The sequence below is a fragment of the Raphanus sativus genome, chromosome 2 (assembly GCF_000801105.2).
Source record: "Raphanus sativus cultivar WK10039 chromosome 2, ASM80110v3, whole genome shotgun sequence".
NCBI classification, from domain to species: Eukaryota; Viridiplantae; Streptophyta; class Magnoliopsida; order Brassicales; family Brassicaceae; genus Raphanus; species Raphanus sativus.
In genome coordinates this window covers 14,080,991-14,100,852 of record NC_079512.1, presented here as the reverse complement: position 1 = coordinate 14,100,852, position 19,862 = coordinate 14,080,991, and the positions used below count along the sequence as shown (strand labels likewise).

Here is a 19,862-nt window from a genome sequence, read left to right as displayed (position 1 = left end):
AATTCAGTTACTATTGCAAGAATATTCTTTCAGAAGATTATGAACTAGGCTTGGATATTTTTCCTGATCCGAGGACCGACCTGGAACCGACCCGAAAATATCCGAGCTGGAATCGAACCATAAATTTACAAGTATCTTTTGGGTTTTAAATTTCTTTTACTCGAAAGAATTGGGTCCAAAAAAAACTGACCCGAATTGTCCCGGACTTGTAAAAAATCGACCCGAATAGAACCGATCCGATAAGAACCGATTTGTACCTGATTTAAAACATGTATATCCAAAACTATGATTTTTTATGTGTTTATTATATATATTCATATATTATTTTTTATTTAGTTGAAATATCTTTTGTTGACAATATTTTTTATTATTTTGTATCATTTTTAAGTAAGATGAAGTTTTAAAATTTATGAGTTTAAATTTTTTTATTTTAGCTATTAATAATTTAATTTAATTTATTTTGTAAAATTTGAGATATATATGATAAATATTAACTAAATATAGAATGTCATGTCTTTTCAGATCCTAAATACCCGAATCTGATTCGGACCCGATATGAATCCAAAATATTTTGGATATTTTATAGACATCAGAATTAAAAACCCGGACTGACCCGGATCCAACAAGATCTGATCCGGAATCGACCCGAAAAATTATAGGTACTTATATATGGATCTAAACCCGGATCCAAAAAAAACCTGATCCGAGGACCCGAATGTCCATACCTATTATGAACCAAATTTCCACAACGCATAAATATGTTCAATAAATTTATTAGACCTTGATTAAATTTCAGATTTAAATATGATTTTGGATTTCAACAGTTTAAATTAACAATATTAGGTTGTTTGATTTTAAGACTTAAGAGATTTTATATATGTAAATAATTTTTGTTAGATTTGCCTATAGTTTTATATATCACAAAATTTATCAAAACAATTTGACTATAATTACATTTTACAATCATGGATAACTTACAGGGACCGGTGCTTTGAGGAATGTTTTCTTGGTTTCTTACTTCCATTTTTTATGATTTTATCTATATATTTTGTTTGGTTTTTATTTTATGTATTGGATTTTTGATATTGGAGATGATTTTTGAGTATTAATTAAATGAAAAATTTATATATTGAATTTATTGATTTGAAAAAAGTACGGATGTTTCACTTTTAGTTTTATAATTTTTTTTCACTTTTAATTTTATAGTAGTAAAGAGTTCAGCAATCATTCAGAAATCTAAATCTCAATAACCCTTCTAAATATCTGCACTCTAAGAGATTACAAATTGATGCTTGATAAAAAAGACTGAGGATTCCAAATAGAATCTTGCATCTCGACTTCTTTTTTTTTCCTTTGAAGAAGGTCCATATGATAATGTGTGCACACCTAGCTTTTTAGCACATTAGACAAAAGATCCGGTTGTGGATCTTCAGGACCCACCGACATCCCCAAAAAATGATAAAACATCAAATCCATTCTTTACTAGTTGTTGGCTTACGCATCGACTTTCCGGTACCCATTTCCCACCCATCTCCCTTTCAACGAAATATAACATTAAACACCTTGAGCAAACTTTTATAAAGAATAAATCCTTGAAGTTTCCAACACATTTAAACACCCCCAAAACAAAGACCTCTTAGAATTATCTTTTAATTAAACACCCAACACACATCACATGCAGCATTATGGCTTTAGAAAATTTGTATTTTACAAATAGAAGTAAGCACGAAAACATAATAAATAAAAAAACCCCAATAATTTTACACCCATGGAGGAAAAACATGGATGTGAAATTGGGTTTAGGAAACACCAATCAATAAGCAACAAAAACAAAAATAAAAACAAAAACAAAACTCTCTCACTTGGTAAAAAAAAACTCTAGTTTGAGCTTGAGTTTAAACCAGGGGAGTTTCGTTCCCATCATCACTCTAGATCTAAAACCCTAAATGGATCAGGTTCACTCTCCACAAATGTAGAAAACCAAAATCAAGCTCTATCTACTTAAAAACTGACTAAAAAGACCACTCTCATTATAACCCCAACTGAGATTAATTCTATAAAGTGAAATGTATATGGTATATTAGAAGACTATTACTATTGTTGTCGAGTAAGGATAAAAGATCAGTGGGCAATTTCTGGTTAAACACTCTCGTACTTAGTTTCTGAATAAGACCCATCTGAGATTGAAAAAGCTCTTTTCTTGTTTGGATTCCCACAGCCATTGTTGATAACTGAGCTCTGAAACAGAAGTGGTGGAACGGCGACTGGAGGGATCTCAGAGGTATCAAGTGACGGTGGGGGGTGGCGCCACTGAGGCAAAGGACCAGCCAAGAGTAGTGTCTGAAGCAATGGACCTGCCTTGAGAACAGCTTGTAAAAGACTTCCCTTTTCAGGAAATGGCTTTTCCAGCAACAATGTTGCCATTATATCTACCTGAGATGCTTGGTTCGGATTGATCACTGATGGGGACATGATGCTTTCTTCGGTGTCCGAAGACGAAAAGCTTTTGTTTGAGTTAGGATTCTGCTGATGCGGTTGAAGTTGCTCGTCTTGGATACTTGAAGCTCCTGATAAAGGAGGAGTGATATGATCCTGGTTATGTTGCGGCTGAAGGAGGAGATTGTCGTAGATGATATTATGATATTTCTCGAGAGCTTCGTCTCTTTCTTTGAGGGTTTTGGCTAAAACATCTTCGAGGTGGATCAGTTGTTCATCTCTCTTCCTTAGTTCCTCTTGAGCCATGAGCTTCGTTTTTTCTAACTCCAGTGTCGTGTACATAAGAGTCTGTCTTAGCTCTTCCATTGTCTGAACAATTAATTCAGCAGAAAACAAAAAAAAATCAGAAATTAACAGAGAAACCCCTTAATTTGAGAAGTTCATTTGCAGATTAGGTTTTATCAAATTTAAGCAAAAAAAAAAAAGATTAGGTTTTAGGTCACAAATTAATCGTGCAAACACAACAATTATCCTCAAAGGTGTTGTCTTTTCCAGCTATTTTCATATAAAAACGCAATTAAACTAAATTTTTGTAAACCCGTGAAGCGAAGTCTTGCAATTACAGGATTAAGAACACCCATAAAAGAGTAAGACTTTTAAAACTCAGAACAAAGTTACGAATTAAATTTTAGGTTTTTTTCACATAGAAAAATAAGAAGACAGAGAAATTCAGAACAAAGTTACGGTCTTGGACCTACATTATGCATAGATCTAAGCAGAAAAGTGACAGAGGAAATTCAGAACAAAGTTAAGTGAAGAAAGCATCTCTAGTGTTTCATATAAACAGAGGAAATCAAGATGTTGAAAGAAAATGTCTACCTTTCCATGAGAGTAGTAAGCCCAGGTAAGAAGAGCATTGTTTTGGTCCATAATCTTTCTTACAAAAATTAATATCAAGTAAGAGATCTTTAGAGTATCTAAACAAGTGTGAAGATAGAGAGGAAGATAATGGGTTTAGTGAAGGGTTGTTCTATGGAAGAGAAAATAGAGAGAGAGGGAGAGAGTTAAAAAGTAGTGAAACTTCATGGACTGCTTTGAGGAAGTATATGCCGGTAATATGCAGAGCTTTCAACTCCTTTTATCTTCAGTATAGCCAACAACATATTGAAACAATTACACTATAGGACATTTTCAAGTTATTTATTACAAAATGGGGCAGTTTCTTCTACTGAGACAGTTTTTTCTAACCAATTGCCTTTTTCCAAACGAGCTAGTTAACTTCTAACCAATTATATGACTAACTAATGATAGTGTATTGGCGGGAATTAACCTCATCCACACATCTTTATCCTACATCAATGGCCCAGATTAATTATGCATTTGTGACAAGACATATATCTGTTTCTTTTTTCAACCATTGGATTTTCTGTTGTATTTTATTCATCAACGATTCAGATTTCTTTTGTTTGATTAAGCATATCTCTATTATTTCTTTTTGTTTTTTTTTAAAGTTCTTCTGGAAAAAATCATCTTTTTGGATTACTACTGCTAAAAAAAAAATTTGTTCACTTATACCTAATTAACTTAATCGTTTTACCATAATTTAACGTGCTCTTTTATCACCCACATATTTCCATGGTCGACCATTGCATGATTATCCTCGGAGAATGGACCACCATCAGCTCTCTATGGGAGTTTGTAAGAGACTATTTTATGTACGTTATTTCAGGTACCAAAAAAAAAAAAACTAATAGATGCGGCCGCTGTGGTGGTTCTATACACAACGAGACCAACTCGTTGCTTGTTACGTTGTACACTCACCAAATGGACTGTACTATTTTTGCTGAGTTTGATTTGTGTCCACATGTACATCCTCCATCAAACATATAACTACACTTGGCTTGTTACGCGAACACGTTTTCACCTTCAACAGACAAACATCCCTCAATTACATATGCACTATTTTTAGACGTTCACCAACTGTCTATTAAGACCAATTATTCTTTAATAGACAAAAACACATGACATATTTACCGGTTGTACACATGTACATTCTCTACATGCCTCCTAACATACACATGTACATTCTCTATCATGCATATAGAGTGGTCTTTTAAATGCTTGCACCTACGTATACATGTACACCCAACAACATGTACATAAATTGTTCTGTGTTTACCATGCACATAGCAATACCTAAACACGTCTTCTTAAGTTGTCCATGCTATCACTTTATACACATGTACATCCAAAAATATGAACACATATTGCAGTGTTTAAGACAATCACCTAGTGTCTATTAAGCCCACTACAAAATTAGCAAACAAAAACACACGACATTTACAAGTTGTCCACATGTATATTTTTTACCGGTTGTATACATGTACATTCTCTATCATGTACATTTACAAGTTGTCCATATATACATCTACAAGTTGTCCACATGTACATTCTTTACCGGTTGTACACATGTACATTATCTATCATGCACATGGAAAAACCTATACATGCCTCATAACGTACACATGTACATTCTCTATCATGCATATAAAGTGATCTTTTAAATGCTTGCACCTACGTATACATGTACACCCAACAACATGTACACAAATTGTTGTGTGTTTACCATGCACATAGCAATACCTAAACATGTCTTCTTAAGCTGTCCATTCTATCACCTTATACACATGTACATCCAAAAATATGAACACATATTGCAGTGTTTAAGACAGTCACTTAATGTCTATTAAGCCCACTACAAAGTTAGCAAACAAAAACACCCAACATTTACAAGTTGTCCACATGTACATCCTTTATTATGCTTGTCCATTAACAAAACATGTACACATAATTGAAGCATTTTAGACATTTATCCAGTCCATATTTAATCCAACTTATCCGTTAACAAATCATAAAACGCATACATAACAAAACATAAAACGCGTATATACCAACGAGAACCAAAACTAGCAACCAACATCAGTTTTTCCAACTGCCGACCTTGCTTTTCAGATAACGCTTTCAGCCTCGTTATCTCTTGTCTCATTTCTTCCATCCCAGCGACAAACTCCTCCTACCTCTCCGCGAACTTCTGTGTTTCAGGCTCTAAATCTTCGCTTAACCTTTGCTCTTTCTTCTCAGGTTCGCTGTCACTTAGCTCCGCATCCTCCGCTTTCCGCTTATGCTTCTTATCTTTCTCTTTATAAACAAACAGCGTCCCCCTAGCATCACCCCGCCCCAGTCACTCTTTGAAAACCCATGTCCTTCCTCCAAAAGCCTAAGCAAATATTCCACCTTCTTGTCGAACCTTTCCTCATCCCAAACACCCCACCTATCTTCGTGGTCGCCCGTCACTTCCAACATAGGCTGGACCTCCAGCTGCGAAACATCAAAAAGCAACAGTCAACATTTACAAACTCGAAATCCTCTTTAGTCCCAAAGTGTACATTCCTAGACGTCCATTCGTACACTAAAGTAAAGAATCCATCTACACATAGTGAACGTACATTGGGTTGCCCATTCAATACGTGATAGTGTCCATGTGAACAACAAAACATAACTTCATACAGCGTCCATGTGTACAGCAAATTTAAAAAATCTACACGCTACCGGAGTACAAAACCGAGAACTACACAAATTGGAGATACTATAACTGGACATGTGTTCATTCATAGGTGTACATGAAAGCAAACACACCACCATCCTATGTCCAAGACCTCCACTGAGCATGCACGTAACAACAACACCCGCATAGGCGTCCATGTGTACACGTTATTGAAACACATAGGATGTCCATGTGTACAACAAATTAATAAAACAACAAGATGCATAAATACGCGTGATGCACTAGACCTCTTACCAAAAAAATCTATACTAGACTTTGTGTACACAGAAGCAAACACAAAAGCAAAGCAAATAAACCAAAAAAAGGTTTTAAACAAAACTTACCAAAGTTTGATGCTCTACTTTCTGTACATCCGCTACGGTAAGACCGGCATGTTGGGGCAATGAACTCCCAGGGTAATCCAGTAAGGTCAGCGTGATGTTGCCACGGACAAGTTCCTGCAACTGCGGTATCAACTTGAAGGCAGTTAATTGCAAAGCTTGCGGGAACCCAACCAGCTTAACTGACTTCTGCCTCAACTTTTTAACTAGATCTCCCACGGGGTCCTCGCATTTGCCCATTATCCTAGGGCCTGGCTTCAAGTTGCTGATAGTCCAAAGGAATGACTCCCTCCCCCACGGGAAAGCCAGAAAAGCATCCACATCTTCAAGCCTCTGCACATGCTTAAGTGATGGTTTCGGCTTCTGTAGAGTTGCGATCAAAACCCCATCCACAATCACTATCAAGCAGAGCTTCAGTTTTTTCCAACCAGGCATGTCCTTCTCTGTTTCCACCCGTTCGAGGAGGTCCTCCACCAGAACATCCCTGTTGTTTCCGATTAGCTCTTCCCAGTACCTATAGTTCTCATCGGTCTCCGGTAACTGGTACTCAATTGTGTAGCCATCTTCAAACTCACCACAAGGCAAACCAGTGACCTCCCCGAACTCGATCAAAGAAAAACGAAACGGTTTGCCGGCAAAGACAGACCACATCTCATATTTCTTCTTGGTGACCACCTGGCGTGTCATCATGCTGTGTACAACCCGTCCAGCGTACAGATTACAGGCTGGGATATTGAAGAGCCCTCAGAAACAAGAGGACAGAAGCACTAGCATCTCCGGTGACCCCTTCAGAGCATCTCTAACCCTCAAAAAGGAAATCCGACGTCGAGTAGATGTTTGTCCTCTTGCTTGGAAAACGGTCGGTAGCAAACAGCCGCTCCGGTAGTAATTGCTTGACATTCTCGACTGCGGAATCCCCCGCATCTGGAACGGTAATTAAGCCTTAAACTCAGCAACCGGATTAAAAATAAAAAACCACAAGAGATAAATAAAAAAACAAACCTTCCTCCCTCTCCTTGCCGCGACTGCTACGCGTTCTCACCATCGTTAAATTCTGGAACTAGCAACGGTATGTAAGATCGTCGGAAAATCGCCACCAAATCTCACAAACCCTAAAATCGCCTCCCTAGTTTTCCCTCTGAAATCCTTGGGCTTCGGTAAAAAAAGAGAAATAATGGAGGTGGTAGGAGAAAAAATAGGTATGTTGAAGAGACATATGTTGGTTTACTCATTTTAATTAATAACCAGGCCCCACCATTTTTCAAAATTTGAAAATATCTAAACTAGTTGTCGAAACTAACTAGAGAAAAAGAGGGAACAAAACCGGTTGGGAATTAGTCAGGGGCATTTTAAGTCCTTTCACCATAAAACTACCTCACCCCCGGTAACTGCCTTTCCTTGTAATAGAAAGACGTAAACTGTCTGAGGGTGAAAATAACTCCAACATATTCTACCAAAAGGTCAAACCCCACCGAAAATATATAACGATTATTGTGTTCATTACGTTTTAATAAACGAATAAAGTATGACTTAATATATATTTTCTTTTCATCTAAATAATTTATGGGCATTAGTCTCTATTCACCATTAATCATACACATTGAAATTGTCAGATTAATCGAATCGCACCCTAACATCTGCGCGTGTAGTATAAGACCATGATTAACCTCCGATCTCTTAGTTGAGTTTTTTAACTTCGGTTAAAAAAAACTAAAAACCGTCTTTTAAATAAGAGATATAATAACCGTTTTATAGTCAAAAAGTATAAAAAAAAATGTTAAATCATGAGTTAAGAATCTCGACTAAAAAACCAGAGTTATTCATGCTCTAAGGTGATATATTCAAAACATATTTAGAAAAAATTTGTAATTATGTGTATCCAAAAATAATTTTTAAGAATTTAGTTTTTTTGTCAATAACATAAACGTTATGTTAATCAAACTGATAATTCAATGTTTATATGAATTATGTAGTACAATTGATTTCTAAAGTTACGTGCAAGATTAGGGTCAATTAGGGGAATGGAGAACTTTTAAGTTTGAATTAGGAAAATGGGTCACCTCAAGTTTATATTAGGCAATTGGGCAACCTAGTAGGAGAGAGAAGAAAACCTGGACAATTTTAACCTTTTTACCCAACAATCTTGAGCTGAAAATCGTAGGACCATACTTGCTTTTGCCCAACAAAACTTGCCTCAGGAAGGCGGACACACGCGCGTCAGAAGGGCGTGTAATATACGCAACCATTTTTTATTATTTTTTTATTGAAGAAAACATGTTTTTGGGTTCGTTTTTGGGCTATTTGACCACAAAATTTGAAGGCCTTATATGTTATGTTTTTCCGCGGGAATTAACGGTTCTAAGGTGGACGAATGGACATTAATGACTTGTAACTTTGGAAAAGATGTGTGTTAACTTTAATTTTTTAATTAAAAATAGGGCTAAATTTAATAATTTAATACACAAACGTACGAACCCTATCTCTTTGCATGTCTCCTTGCTGAAACTGAAATTGGCTGCCGAACAAGGGAACTTGAGTTTACGATTTGGGAGAACTACCCCGATAAATTTAACACACAGAGGCATGAGCTGCATCCGCTATGATGAGAGAGGAAAGAGTATGGCGGATGGTGGGTCTGCTGTATCTAGCATTGAAGGTATATCATTGCTAAACCGTACACCCATGCATTTATGGCACCATAGTTATGGCTGAAATCATTAATTACAGATCCGTGTTCGGAATTCATGTGTTTGTTTGTACGAAACTTTATTGCTTCTGTTTAGCACTTCCTTGATTAATAAGAATTAAAAACTTCTAATTTTGTAGGTGTTCACGATTCATACATCGTTGTAATCTCTGGACGGTGGATTATGTACGACACTGGTGACTGGGATTTTAAACTTGATAGCGAACGTATGGGGAGGGTTATCTATGCGAAGTTGATAAGTTCTGTGGAAGACCTGAAGCGGATCATTATGGAGTCATACGGTCTAGTTGGAAAGTCTTTTGTCGTTGAGATGTCATATTGGATTGGGCAAAACGGAACTGGTGCTATTGGTGAAAGAGAAGCTCCTGTTCAAATTTCCAACGACAAAGATTTTGAGTTGTTTACTTCAGCACGTAAGGTGGACAAGTACATCAACGTATTTGTCACATTCAAAGAGCAAATAGATGGGAAAATGGATTTTCTGAGGCCAATGGGAAATCTTTTGAAGTCCAAAGAAGTTGCCATCAGCAGCTATGTGGGAGTTGGGAGTACGTCTGTTGATGTGCACAGCCGGAATGAAGTTAATGACGGTGAGACTGATTTGACCGAAGATGAAATAATTCTGATGCGGGTTGCGGAAATTGAAGCAGTTTATGCCTCAAATAGAATGTGTGAGGTGGATGGAACTGCCTGTGAAGTTCAGAATAAAGTGTACACGACTGAAGATCCTGCGTTAGGGGAAGGCGAAGATGACGACGATGAGGATTATGATTACAATTTATGGCATGATTTTGTTGGACGAAATTGCAAATGGGACGATGATGACGCTGAGGATGGAGGTGTAGGTGGTGGTGCTCGAACGAACGTAACGTATGGAGGTGTACGTGGTGAGGTGGCGACTAAAGCGAAGAGTGGACGAACTAATCCTTCTTCAAACAAAGGCAGTGGTTCATCCACAAACAAACAGCGTACCGCAACCCAACCATCAAGTTTTGAAGATTACGCAGATGAGGGTAGAGATTACATAGTCTCATCTAGGAATTCGATGGTAAATCAAGAAGAGGACCCAAGTGTGGACAACAGCTCCCAAATTTTGGTTATCGTGACTCCTCCAAAGCCGTCCAACATGCATACTCGGGAAGTTGACGACAGTGATGATTTCGTTGAGCAGGTCCCGCATTCTTTTGCGTCAAGGCAGAAACATGATACATCTGATGGAGAAGACGAGGATGACGACTTTGTCGAACATGTATCTAAGTGTGTTTCGGTTGGTCAGAGACATGAAACTCCGGATGGTGAAGTTGAGGATGACGACTTTGTCGAACCGGGACCTCAGTTTGTTTCGGGTGGACAGACACATGTAACCCTGATTGGAGAAGACGAGGCTGACGACTTTATCGAACCGGTACGTCAGTATCGAAGCCGTGAGGAAGACGCAAGAAGACGTCGTGAAAAGGATAAAGCTGATGACGAATCGCTCATGAAATCCGTTAGAGCCGTTGAGCTATATGGTTTTGAGGATGTAGAACCTTCGTCTAACAACGAAGCAGTTAGCGATTATACGGTCGATGATATTGACTTCACTCTAGCAGATGCTGATATGGACGTTGAGAAGCTGTTCAGATCCAAGCAAGAATTCAAGATCAGTTTGCACATTTATGCCTTAAAGCAGGTGTTCAGGTTCAAGTTCCACAAACATGCCTTTAACTACGTCGCAGCGAAATGCATTGATAAATACTGCAGATTTTATGTTATGGCTAAGCAATTGGGGGAATCTTCGACATATCAGGTGAGGAAGGCGCAACTGAAGCATGTCTGCACATCTGATGTTAAAGCGCAGTATAAGAAACATGCGACGTCGAAAGTAATAGTTGCACTTATGAGATCGAAGTATGAAAGGCTCCAAGCCGGACCGCGCGCATCTGAATTACCAGAGATGCTCCGGACAGAGTTCTTGTTTACGGCCACATATTGGAAATGTTGGAAAGCCAAAGAGTTAGCTACTGTTGCTGCACAAGGAACAGAAGAGACCTCTTACAAGCTCCTGCCGAAATATTTCTATGTTGTAAAAGTATGCAAATCCTAGGTCCATTACTCATATCGACACTGAAATAGATGATAAGGGAAAGACAAGGTTTAAGTACGTGTTCATGGCGCTGAAAGCTTGCATTGACGGGTGGAAGCATCTACGGAAGGTGGTTGTGGTGGATGGTACTCATATGTTTGGGAAGTACAAAGGGTGTTTACTAACTGCAAGTGGCCAAGATGCCAATTTTCAGGTATTTCCTATAGCGTTTGCTGTTGTAGACAATGAAACAAATGAGTCTTAGAGTTTATTTTTTGAGAAGTTGACACAGATCGTAGAAGATGACTCCGATTTATCTATTGTGTCTGATAGAGCATCTCAAATATGTGTTGCTAAAGATCGGTGGTATCCTCTTTAACACCATGGGTGCTGCCTCGTACACCTTCAGAGAAACGTTGACGCAAAATTCAAGAAAAGGAATCAAAAGCAAATGGTTGGCAGGGCGGCTGAGGTATTCAAGGTATCCCACTTTAAGAGACTTTACGAGGAGATCAAACTTACCGATAAGCGTTGTTGGGATTATCTTGAGAAGATCGATCCAAGACATTGGACAAGGTCACACTTTGAGGGCGAGCGGTACAATCTAATGAGCTCGAATATAGCTGAGTCTCTCAACAAAGCACTAGTTCCTGCGCGCGATTCCCCGATAATGGCGCTTTTTGAGTTCATCAGACGCATGATTAGTCGTTGGTTTGTGAGTAGACAACGAAAGATATCAAAAATGAGTGGTGAGATCCCACCGGCTGTTGACGAGTGGATGGAGAACAATCTAGAAGACGCACGAGCGTACGCTGTGATGCCTCTGTCTGCATTTGAATTTGAGGTAACTCTAAAAACAACCGGCTTCGGGAGTTCTGTTAATTTGGAAACCAGGTCTTGCACATGTCTTGAATTTCAGAAAGTTGGAATACCATGTCGACATGCCATTGCTGCGGCTATGTTTCGGGACTTGCAGCACTCAGAGTTTGTTGCAGACGCCTATCTAAAAAAAGACATGGAATGAAACAACAAAGGGTGTTACACTCCCGGTACCAGATCCGAACGATATTTTCATTCCTCCGGAGGTTAGTGAACTAATCATGTTACCACCAAAGACGAAGAGACCACCAGGACGTCCACCGACCAAGCGTAAACGAGGTGCAGGAGAAATACCGGTGCGTTCTAATATCCTCTGAGTGTAGTAATGGATATTGGATATTTTCTGAATAAAGTCTGTTATGTTTTTTACAGGAGGGGCCGAAGAAGAAGAAACAAAAAACATGTAGCCGATGTCATACCTCAGGTCACAACAAAAAGTCTTGTAAAGAACCGCTACCATGATGGGTTATATCTTGAGGAAATTTTATATATTGTTGACAAGGGAGTTCTTGTTTTTTGGAAATACAAGGTGTTTCCTCATAACACATCTAGAATTTTTTGGTGTTTATGTGTTTCCTTATGAGATCTTGATTTGATGTTTCCTCCTTAATATGGTGTTCATGTTTATAACTTGCGGTGTACAACTCTTCTACATCGTATACCTAACATGATTTGATGTTAATTGTTTATACGTTGAGGTGTACGAATTCTGTGAAGCAAATCTAGCCGTTAGAAAGACATTTAAATACAATGTAGCCGTTGTAGCCGTTGTAATGTGGTTCAATAATAATATAGCCGTTACAACCTAAGTCTATTTAAGTATGACTGCTTGTTCTCCATCCACTCGTCTATATTTCACTAGTTATTTGTTCTCTCTTTTCTCTCATTTTTACACTAAAGATGGGACAATATAGCTATACACAGCCTTCCGAATCAGACTTTGGTGGGAATTACTCCAGCGACACAGATGATCGTGAGGTTGAAGATCTTATTCGTCGGGACCAGGCTGAGCTAGATTACAATTATGCTGCGACGATTCAGTACCCTCCGCAACCTGAGGTTGAATATGGATTCCCGCAGACATGCTACTGTGGTGGTCGGCCTAAGCTAGCAACATCTCGCACTGTAAATGATCCTGGTAGAAGATACTATACGTGTGATAACGTTAACGATGGAGACTGTCATGTTCATAAATGGTGGGATGAGGCGGTAATGGAGGAAATGAGAACTAGGGATACTCACACACTTCAATTGGCTGAAAAGGTAGATTATCTAACATTCTTGAATGACTATGACCCACAACTTAACTAGTTTAAGGAGAGCCAGAATGAGACTGAGCAGAAGCTGGTTAGGGTAGAAAAGTTAGTGTGTGAGTTAGCTGAACGGAGATCAAGGTTTACCAATGGCTTTGAATACTTTGTTGGTGGAATGTTTATTATATTAGTTTTACTTGGTTTGGTGATCATATTCAAGTAGATCTTTATTTTATAATGTAATAAATCGGATGAGTTATGTTTGATGTGTAATGTGTAATCAACTCTTTGATGTGGTTATTTGCAATGTTTTTTTGTTATGGTTTTGTAATAAAACTCAAAATGACCGTTGTTCAATTAATATAGCCGTTGTAGCATAAATATAGCCGTTGGAATAAAATATAGCCGTTACTATGTCACCCTATTTAAGTACAATTGAAAACACTCAACAATCTATCTTCACAACACTCATCAATCTCTCTTCACAAAACTCACCCGTACCACAAAAAATGACGGATCCTTACTATGAAGATATGAAGCATAAAAAAAGGGAGTATGATTATCTTTTCAATTCAGTGGATGCCACGTTCAAAATTCCAAAGAAGTGTTTCTGCCGTGGAGCTATCACAGTGGAAACTGATGAGGAAGGACGAAACTTCTACGTATGCAAAGATTTTAAGGTAATTTTGGAGTTCCCTTCTACAACGATGCTTTCTTTTCCGAAAAAATTATTTCTTTATATATTCCTTGTAGAGCTGGATTGCTTGAAAAGTCAATTTATTTCTTTATATATTCCGAAAAAATTTATTTCTTTATTTCTTTATATATTCCTTGTAGAGCTGGATTTTAAGGTTTGCACATCCGACATAACTGCCTTACCGCCATCGAGGAAGAGCTGGATTGCTTGAAAAGTCAGTATGCTCAGGAGGTGTCGCTCCGCCGTGAGCTGCAATTTGAACTTCAGCAAATGCGTGAGGAGATCAAAGAGCTTAAGCAGTTAATTATGTAATTTTATGGATTTGTTTGAAGTATCTTTGATGTACTTATCTATTATGTTATTGTGATGTGGTATCTTTGATGTACTTATCTTTCAAATTTGAGCTGTTTGGTCGTCATAATGGGCCTATCTATTTCCAATAATGGACCTATCAAATTTGATCTGTTTATCTTTCAATTAAGATACCATTGAATTAATAATGATATTTTATTTTCAATAAAATATCTTTGAATTTTCTAAAATAGCAATATGAATTACACTACTAAATTATATTAAATGCCCAAACAACTATATTAGTGAAAATGTAATGTATTTACTCATCCCTCTTTTGAGGTGTACGAAAGTCATTATTATACCCCTCGGTTACGTAGGCTTCATAATGTTGTAGTTTGAAATTACTACCTTTTGACACGAGAAGACATCATCTTTATCCATATTTATACTAATTAATGAATGAACTTAAAGTATTCTTATCTCTCTCTCTTCGTTGGTGTACGAGCACGTGTACACTTATGGATTTAATAAGAAAATAAATTTAAATAAACTCTGCCTACGACAAGAAAGTTTCCTACTTTAATTAAGACTCTCTAGACTCTGGTCTAATCAGTCAGATTATAAAGACTCTCAAGAGATTTACTTAAATTTAATTAATAAATTTTATTAGGCGTGTAACCTTGTTTCAACCGAAGAGTCGCCATGGAACGCCGCGTCTGTTACCCAATAATTATAATTTTTTTGGTAATATATATACTACTCTTCACCTCTGTTACATTTAGTATCTCTCTTCTTCATTTCTCTGCAAACATTTTTTCATTCCTTTTGCTTTTCCGTTTCCAAAAATGGTTCAAGATACAACTCAAGGAAATTTGTCCGTAAAAAAATACAAGCGGTTCTTCTACACTCTTCCTATCATCCATCAACGGACCGAAGAGCAGTTGATCCAGATAGCCAAGGATGGCTTGAAGGAGGAGATCAGAAATGGTCTCGAAACGGAGGTGTTCCCCACTCTCGAAGCCCTCTTCGATGAGGCAGAGGAAGTCGAGGAGGCCTTGAAGGAAGAGGAAACTCCTCCTCCCAGCACTCGCAAACGCCACCGCAGGAGCGACGCTCAACGCGCGAGCAAACGTGCTCGCAAGGCGGCAAACCATGACCCGGAGGATGAGGGTTATGGCTATGACCGCGAGGAGTTCGCGGCGGAGGAGGGGCAAGGACCTGCCCGCGAAGACAACCTCGATGAGGATGAGGACGTCGGTGCGGAAGCTTCGGACCAGAGCGACGATACAATCGGTTCAGGGCAGTTCCGTATGGACGATTACCTAGACGGCTCCGACTCCACCACCTCCGGCTCCCGCTCCTCCGCCTCCGACTAGGAACCACCGCTTGTTTTCTTTTTATTTCTGTTATTTTTCTTTTTAGTATGCATGTTTTCTTTTTTTTCTGTTATTTTTCTTTTTTTCTTTTATTTATGTAAATATTATAAGACTTTTAAATTATAATTAATGTTAAATATTATTGCTTACGGTTTATTTAAAATTTCTTCCGGTAAATTCCTAATTTTAAACTCAAAAACATTAAATACGAATGTGAAGATATACGAATACATACAAGGTATACGGATAATACTTAAGGTATACGAACTAAATACGAATACCATCATTCATCAGTATACGAATACCATCAGTATACTGAAGTTATACGACCAATATACGAATTCTTAATGTATACGAACTAAATACGAATACCATCAGTCATCAATATACAAATTCTTAATGTATACGTTGTACCAATACTTACGGTGTACGAATACTTGCGGTATACAAATATTCGTGGTATACTTACCCTATACGAATACTTGAGGTATACGTTGTACCAATACTTACGGTGCACGAATACTTACGGTATACGAATACTTGAGGCTATACGAACACTTGAGGTATACGAATACTTGCGGTATACGAATACTTGCGGTATAAGCATATTCGTGGTATACTTACGGTATACGAATACTTAAGGTATACGAATACTTAGGGTATACGAATACTTGAGGTATACGAATACTTGAAGTATACGAACACTTGAGGTATACGAAAAATAACGGTGTACGAATACTACTGAAATATAGAAAACAAACAACATTGACATAGAAATAGATAACAAACCACATTGACATAGAAAACAAACCAGATTGACGTTATCCGGTTAAACATGATCCGGTCTAACACAATCCGGTTCAACTAGTAAAAGATAGAAATTGATAACATTGAATAATAGAAATTTATAACATTGAGGATAACATAATAGCCTCCTACAGAATGTGAGAAATGTTGCAGCATATCCAAAACAGCCTGCAGTTTTTACAATCACCTTCAAAATCGACTGTGTAATCATGGCCATAAAGGCACCTTGGTGACTTGATTACCTTATCATCCGGAAATTTGAAAGTTGGACCATATCTGTTCATGTATGGCGCTCCAAATGATATCAAACGCCACTCTAGATCAGCTCCCATTTCAACTATCGCATCCGACCGAAGCTCATAGTGATTAGCTGTGAACAGCTGAAAAAGTTTACTGGCTTCCTTGTCATTGCCAATACATACGTTGAAAATGCCGACTGCTAAGGTTGATAAACCATGATTTGGGACATTTGGTTGCAATATTCTAATACCCTCCTCAACTCCTAAGATCAGTGCTGCATAAAGCCCTTCATAGTAGATGGCGTTTGTGTTGCCAGCTCTTACGCACTTGATGAAAAACTCCCGGAACTGACCACCAGTGCAGATTTGACATGTTACAAAGGTCACCATTGGCGTAACATCACACATCCTTAAGACAGAGGGTTCGTGGACAAGTGCATAACCGCGTTTCCCAGCCCGCAAAAACCCACCAAGATAGTAAAATGAATCCTCTCCGACCATCTCGATTATTTTGCACAGAATTTCCTCTGGAAGATTAGGGATGTTTAGAGATGCCATACTATTTTTATTTTTGTTGGATATGTTTCCCAATAAGAAGCATTGAATAGGTCTAAGACCGCGTATACCACTATATATAAAGAAATCAACGAGGGGAGGAGGCTTATGAGTTAATAGGAACGTTATTGTCCCTCCCACATTTTGTACCTAACACACTCAGAAATAGTTATTGCAACCAATTTTGAAATTTTACACTAATACTTATTAAATGACACAGTAAAAATACCAACTACTTCTGAAATTGTTTTCATTGGAAACAAATAACTAACACACTATGGTCCGATCTTGCATTGTTATTATACTCCAATATATCTTGCCTAAACCGTAAACCGTAAACCGTAAACCCTAAACCCTAAACCCTAAACCCTGAACCCTAAACCCATGGAAAAAATAATAATTATCAGAGAAACAAGTGCATTTCCAAGTCTGAAATCTTCAAGTTGCAAGCTAAGAAACAAGTGTAACAGGTCAGGCACAAGTTATATAAGAAACAGGTTTGAACAAAAGATAGAAGATAAACAATGTTTAACCATCGTTTTGAACTTTTGGGTTTCCAATAAATTCTTCATAGGTGTCCAAAGCGTATTTCTGACGGAATTTGTCCACCTTATTGTCATCGATCTGCCCCATATCCTCATACGAGTATCCCGCTGCATGCATTTCCAGAAATTTAACCGCGCATGGTCCACAGTCGCCAGACCTTTCGTTGAAGTAAATATTGTCTAAACGCACCCATGAAAATGCTTGGTATTCTTCAGGATGACTACTATCGGTAGGAGGCGAAAACGCAGCTAAGACATGAGGCAATGCGCGTAGGAGATAAGCCATGTGGTTGTTCACCTCATTATCGGACGGATTATGGGGAATGTTGCAGTCCAAAATCTCAACTTGTCTGGATGTCAAGTTGATCACAAGACCAACCCAATGATCTTTTCCCCACATCATTGGGGCGTACACCCTGTCCACATCAACCAACAACACCTTCTTCTCATTCCGACGCGGCGTTTTTCTGGTGAAACAGAAACTCACAAGCCCTCCCCACTTGAATCCCAATTTATCTGAGGCCTTCTCGAACTCTGCGAACTTTGATATGATGCCCGCAATACTGAAGTAGTCTACAAATCGGCACCTCCGAATCAGATAATTGCTTCCATGTCGCCTTACTAGCATACTAATTAGCACAGAAATATGCTGAACAATATTTACAAACCATTAGAACTCCCAACATTAAATCGGTGGAAATCCGAGTAGTAACTTCAATAAAAGGGACTAAGTTCAGATGTATTACCTCCGTAGTGACCCAATTTGTTGGCCTCGCCAACGACAGGAAGAACTGATTTGAGACATGGATCCCAATAACAATTTCGAATTCCCTGCGATTTGAAAACAAACAAAAAGTCAATATTAAACAGCCGCAGTCCGTCCAAGAAATTTAGACAGTTTATCCAAACAACTTACTGTTCCGGTTTTTTGCGGAGAATATTTTGAAACTCTTGAAACTTCGCTTTCTCCAACTCTGCTAAGGGAGTATATTTGGGTTTCTTGCAACTTTGGAAAAGGGTCTTCAATCTCTTGTCTGGGGTATACACTCCTCCAATCTTTATAGAACGTCTCGGAATACGCTTGGTCTGGAGTTCATCTTTTTTGGTTGAGCTAATTCGAATACATTTCCCTTCTACCTCTGTTTTTTTGGATGACCTAGTAAGATATCGACTCCGCTTCGTCATCCGAACGTCTGGTGTGCGAGATTCAGTCATCGGTTCATCCTCTGGTGGTGTCTTGTAATCTTCAGAATTTGTCGGTGACGCTTTACCAGCTTGTTCCTCGGTAACATCCTGCAATGTCATGATTTAAACCAATTCAAAATCACTGATGGACATATGCTATAAAGAACATTACAATCGCACCTCCGGCGGAAAGACGTAAGATCTAGGATGAGCCCAAACGGACATAATTCTACAAGTGTTCTCCTGAGGATCTTTATACTCATATTCACACCGTGTCCCCTTTTCCACCTCTTCTGCTAAAAAAATTAGCCCTGAAATTGGACACTCATCTTCCCCCTCGCCCTGACAACGTTCAGATATAGCAAATTCAATTCTGATGTAGTTTAAATGTAAATCTGTACACCTAACAACTTGGGTGTATATCTGCCAAACTAGACTGAACACCTGAACCTGAACACCTAATCAAACTAATATGTACACCTGCCAAAATAAGCTGAACACCTAATCAAACTAATATGTACACCTGAACCTCAGAAACTCACATGAATGCCTCACATAAAACTTGACCAAGAAAATCTGTATACCTGACTACTTAACCTAAACACCTCATCAATTCAACCTGAATACCTGACCAAACAGATCTGTATACCTGATTACTGAAGCTGAACACCTCATAAATTAACTTGATTACCTTAACTAACCTGAATACCTGACCAATAAATCTGTATACCTGTACACCACATAAAATAACCTGAATACCTGAACTAGTAAACTGAATACCTGACCAAACGGCGTTGACACATCGACTTCTGGAATGTTTGCCGGCTTCGAGAAAGAGGGCCTTCGCCCGCCATTGAATCCACCTACACGTTGATTTTA

At 38.3% G+C, this 19,862-nt stretch overlaps 1 protein-coding gene across 1 annotated transcript; it reads right to left on the bottom strand.

Annotated features, from left to right (window-relative positions):
• Positions 1–1,224: 1,224 nt before the first annotated feature.
• Positions 1,225–3,561, bottom strand: LOC108828209 (uncharacterized). The gene is made up of 2 exons (XM_018601823.2): positions 3,316–3,561; positions 1,225–2,805 (listed from the first exon to the last, which is right to left on the bottom strand). Exons 1-2 carry the CDS (start codon positions 3,364–3,366, stop codon positions 2,140–2,142), a joined length of 717 nt encoding a protein of 238 aa, XP_018457325.2. The 5' UTR covers positions 3,367–3,561; the 3' UTR covers positions 1,225–2,139.
• Positions 3,562–19,862: the final 16,301 nt, after the last annotated feature.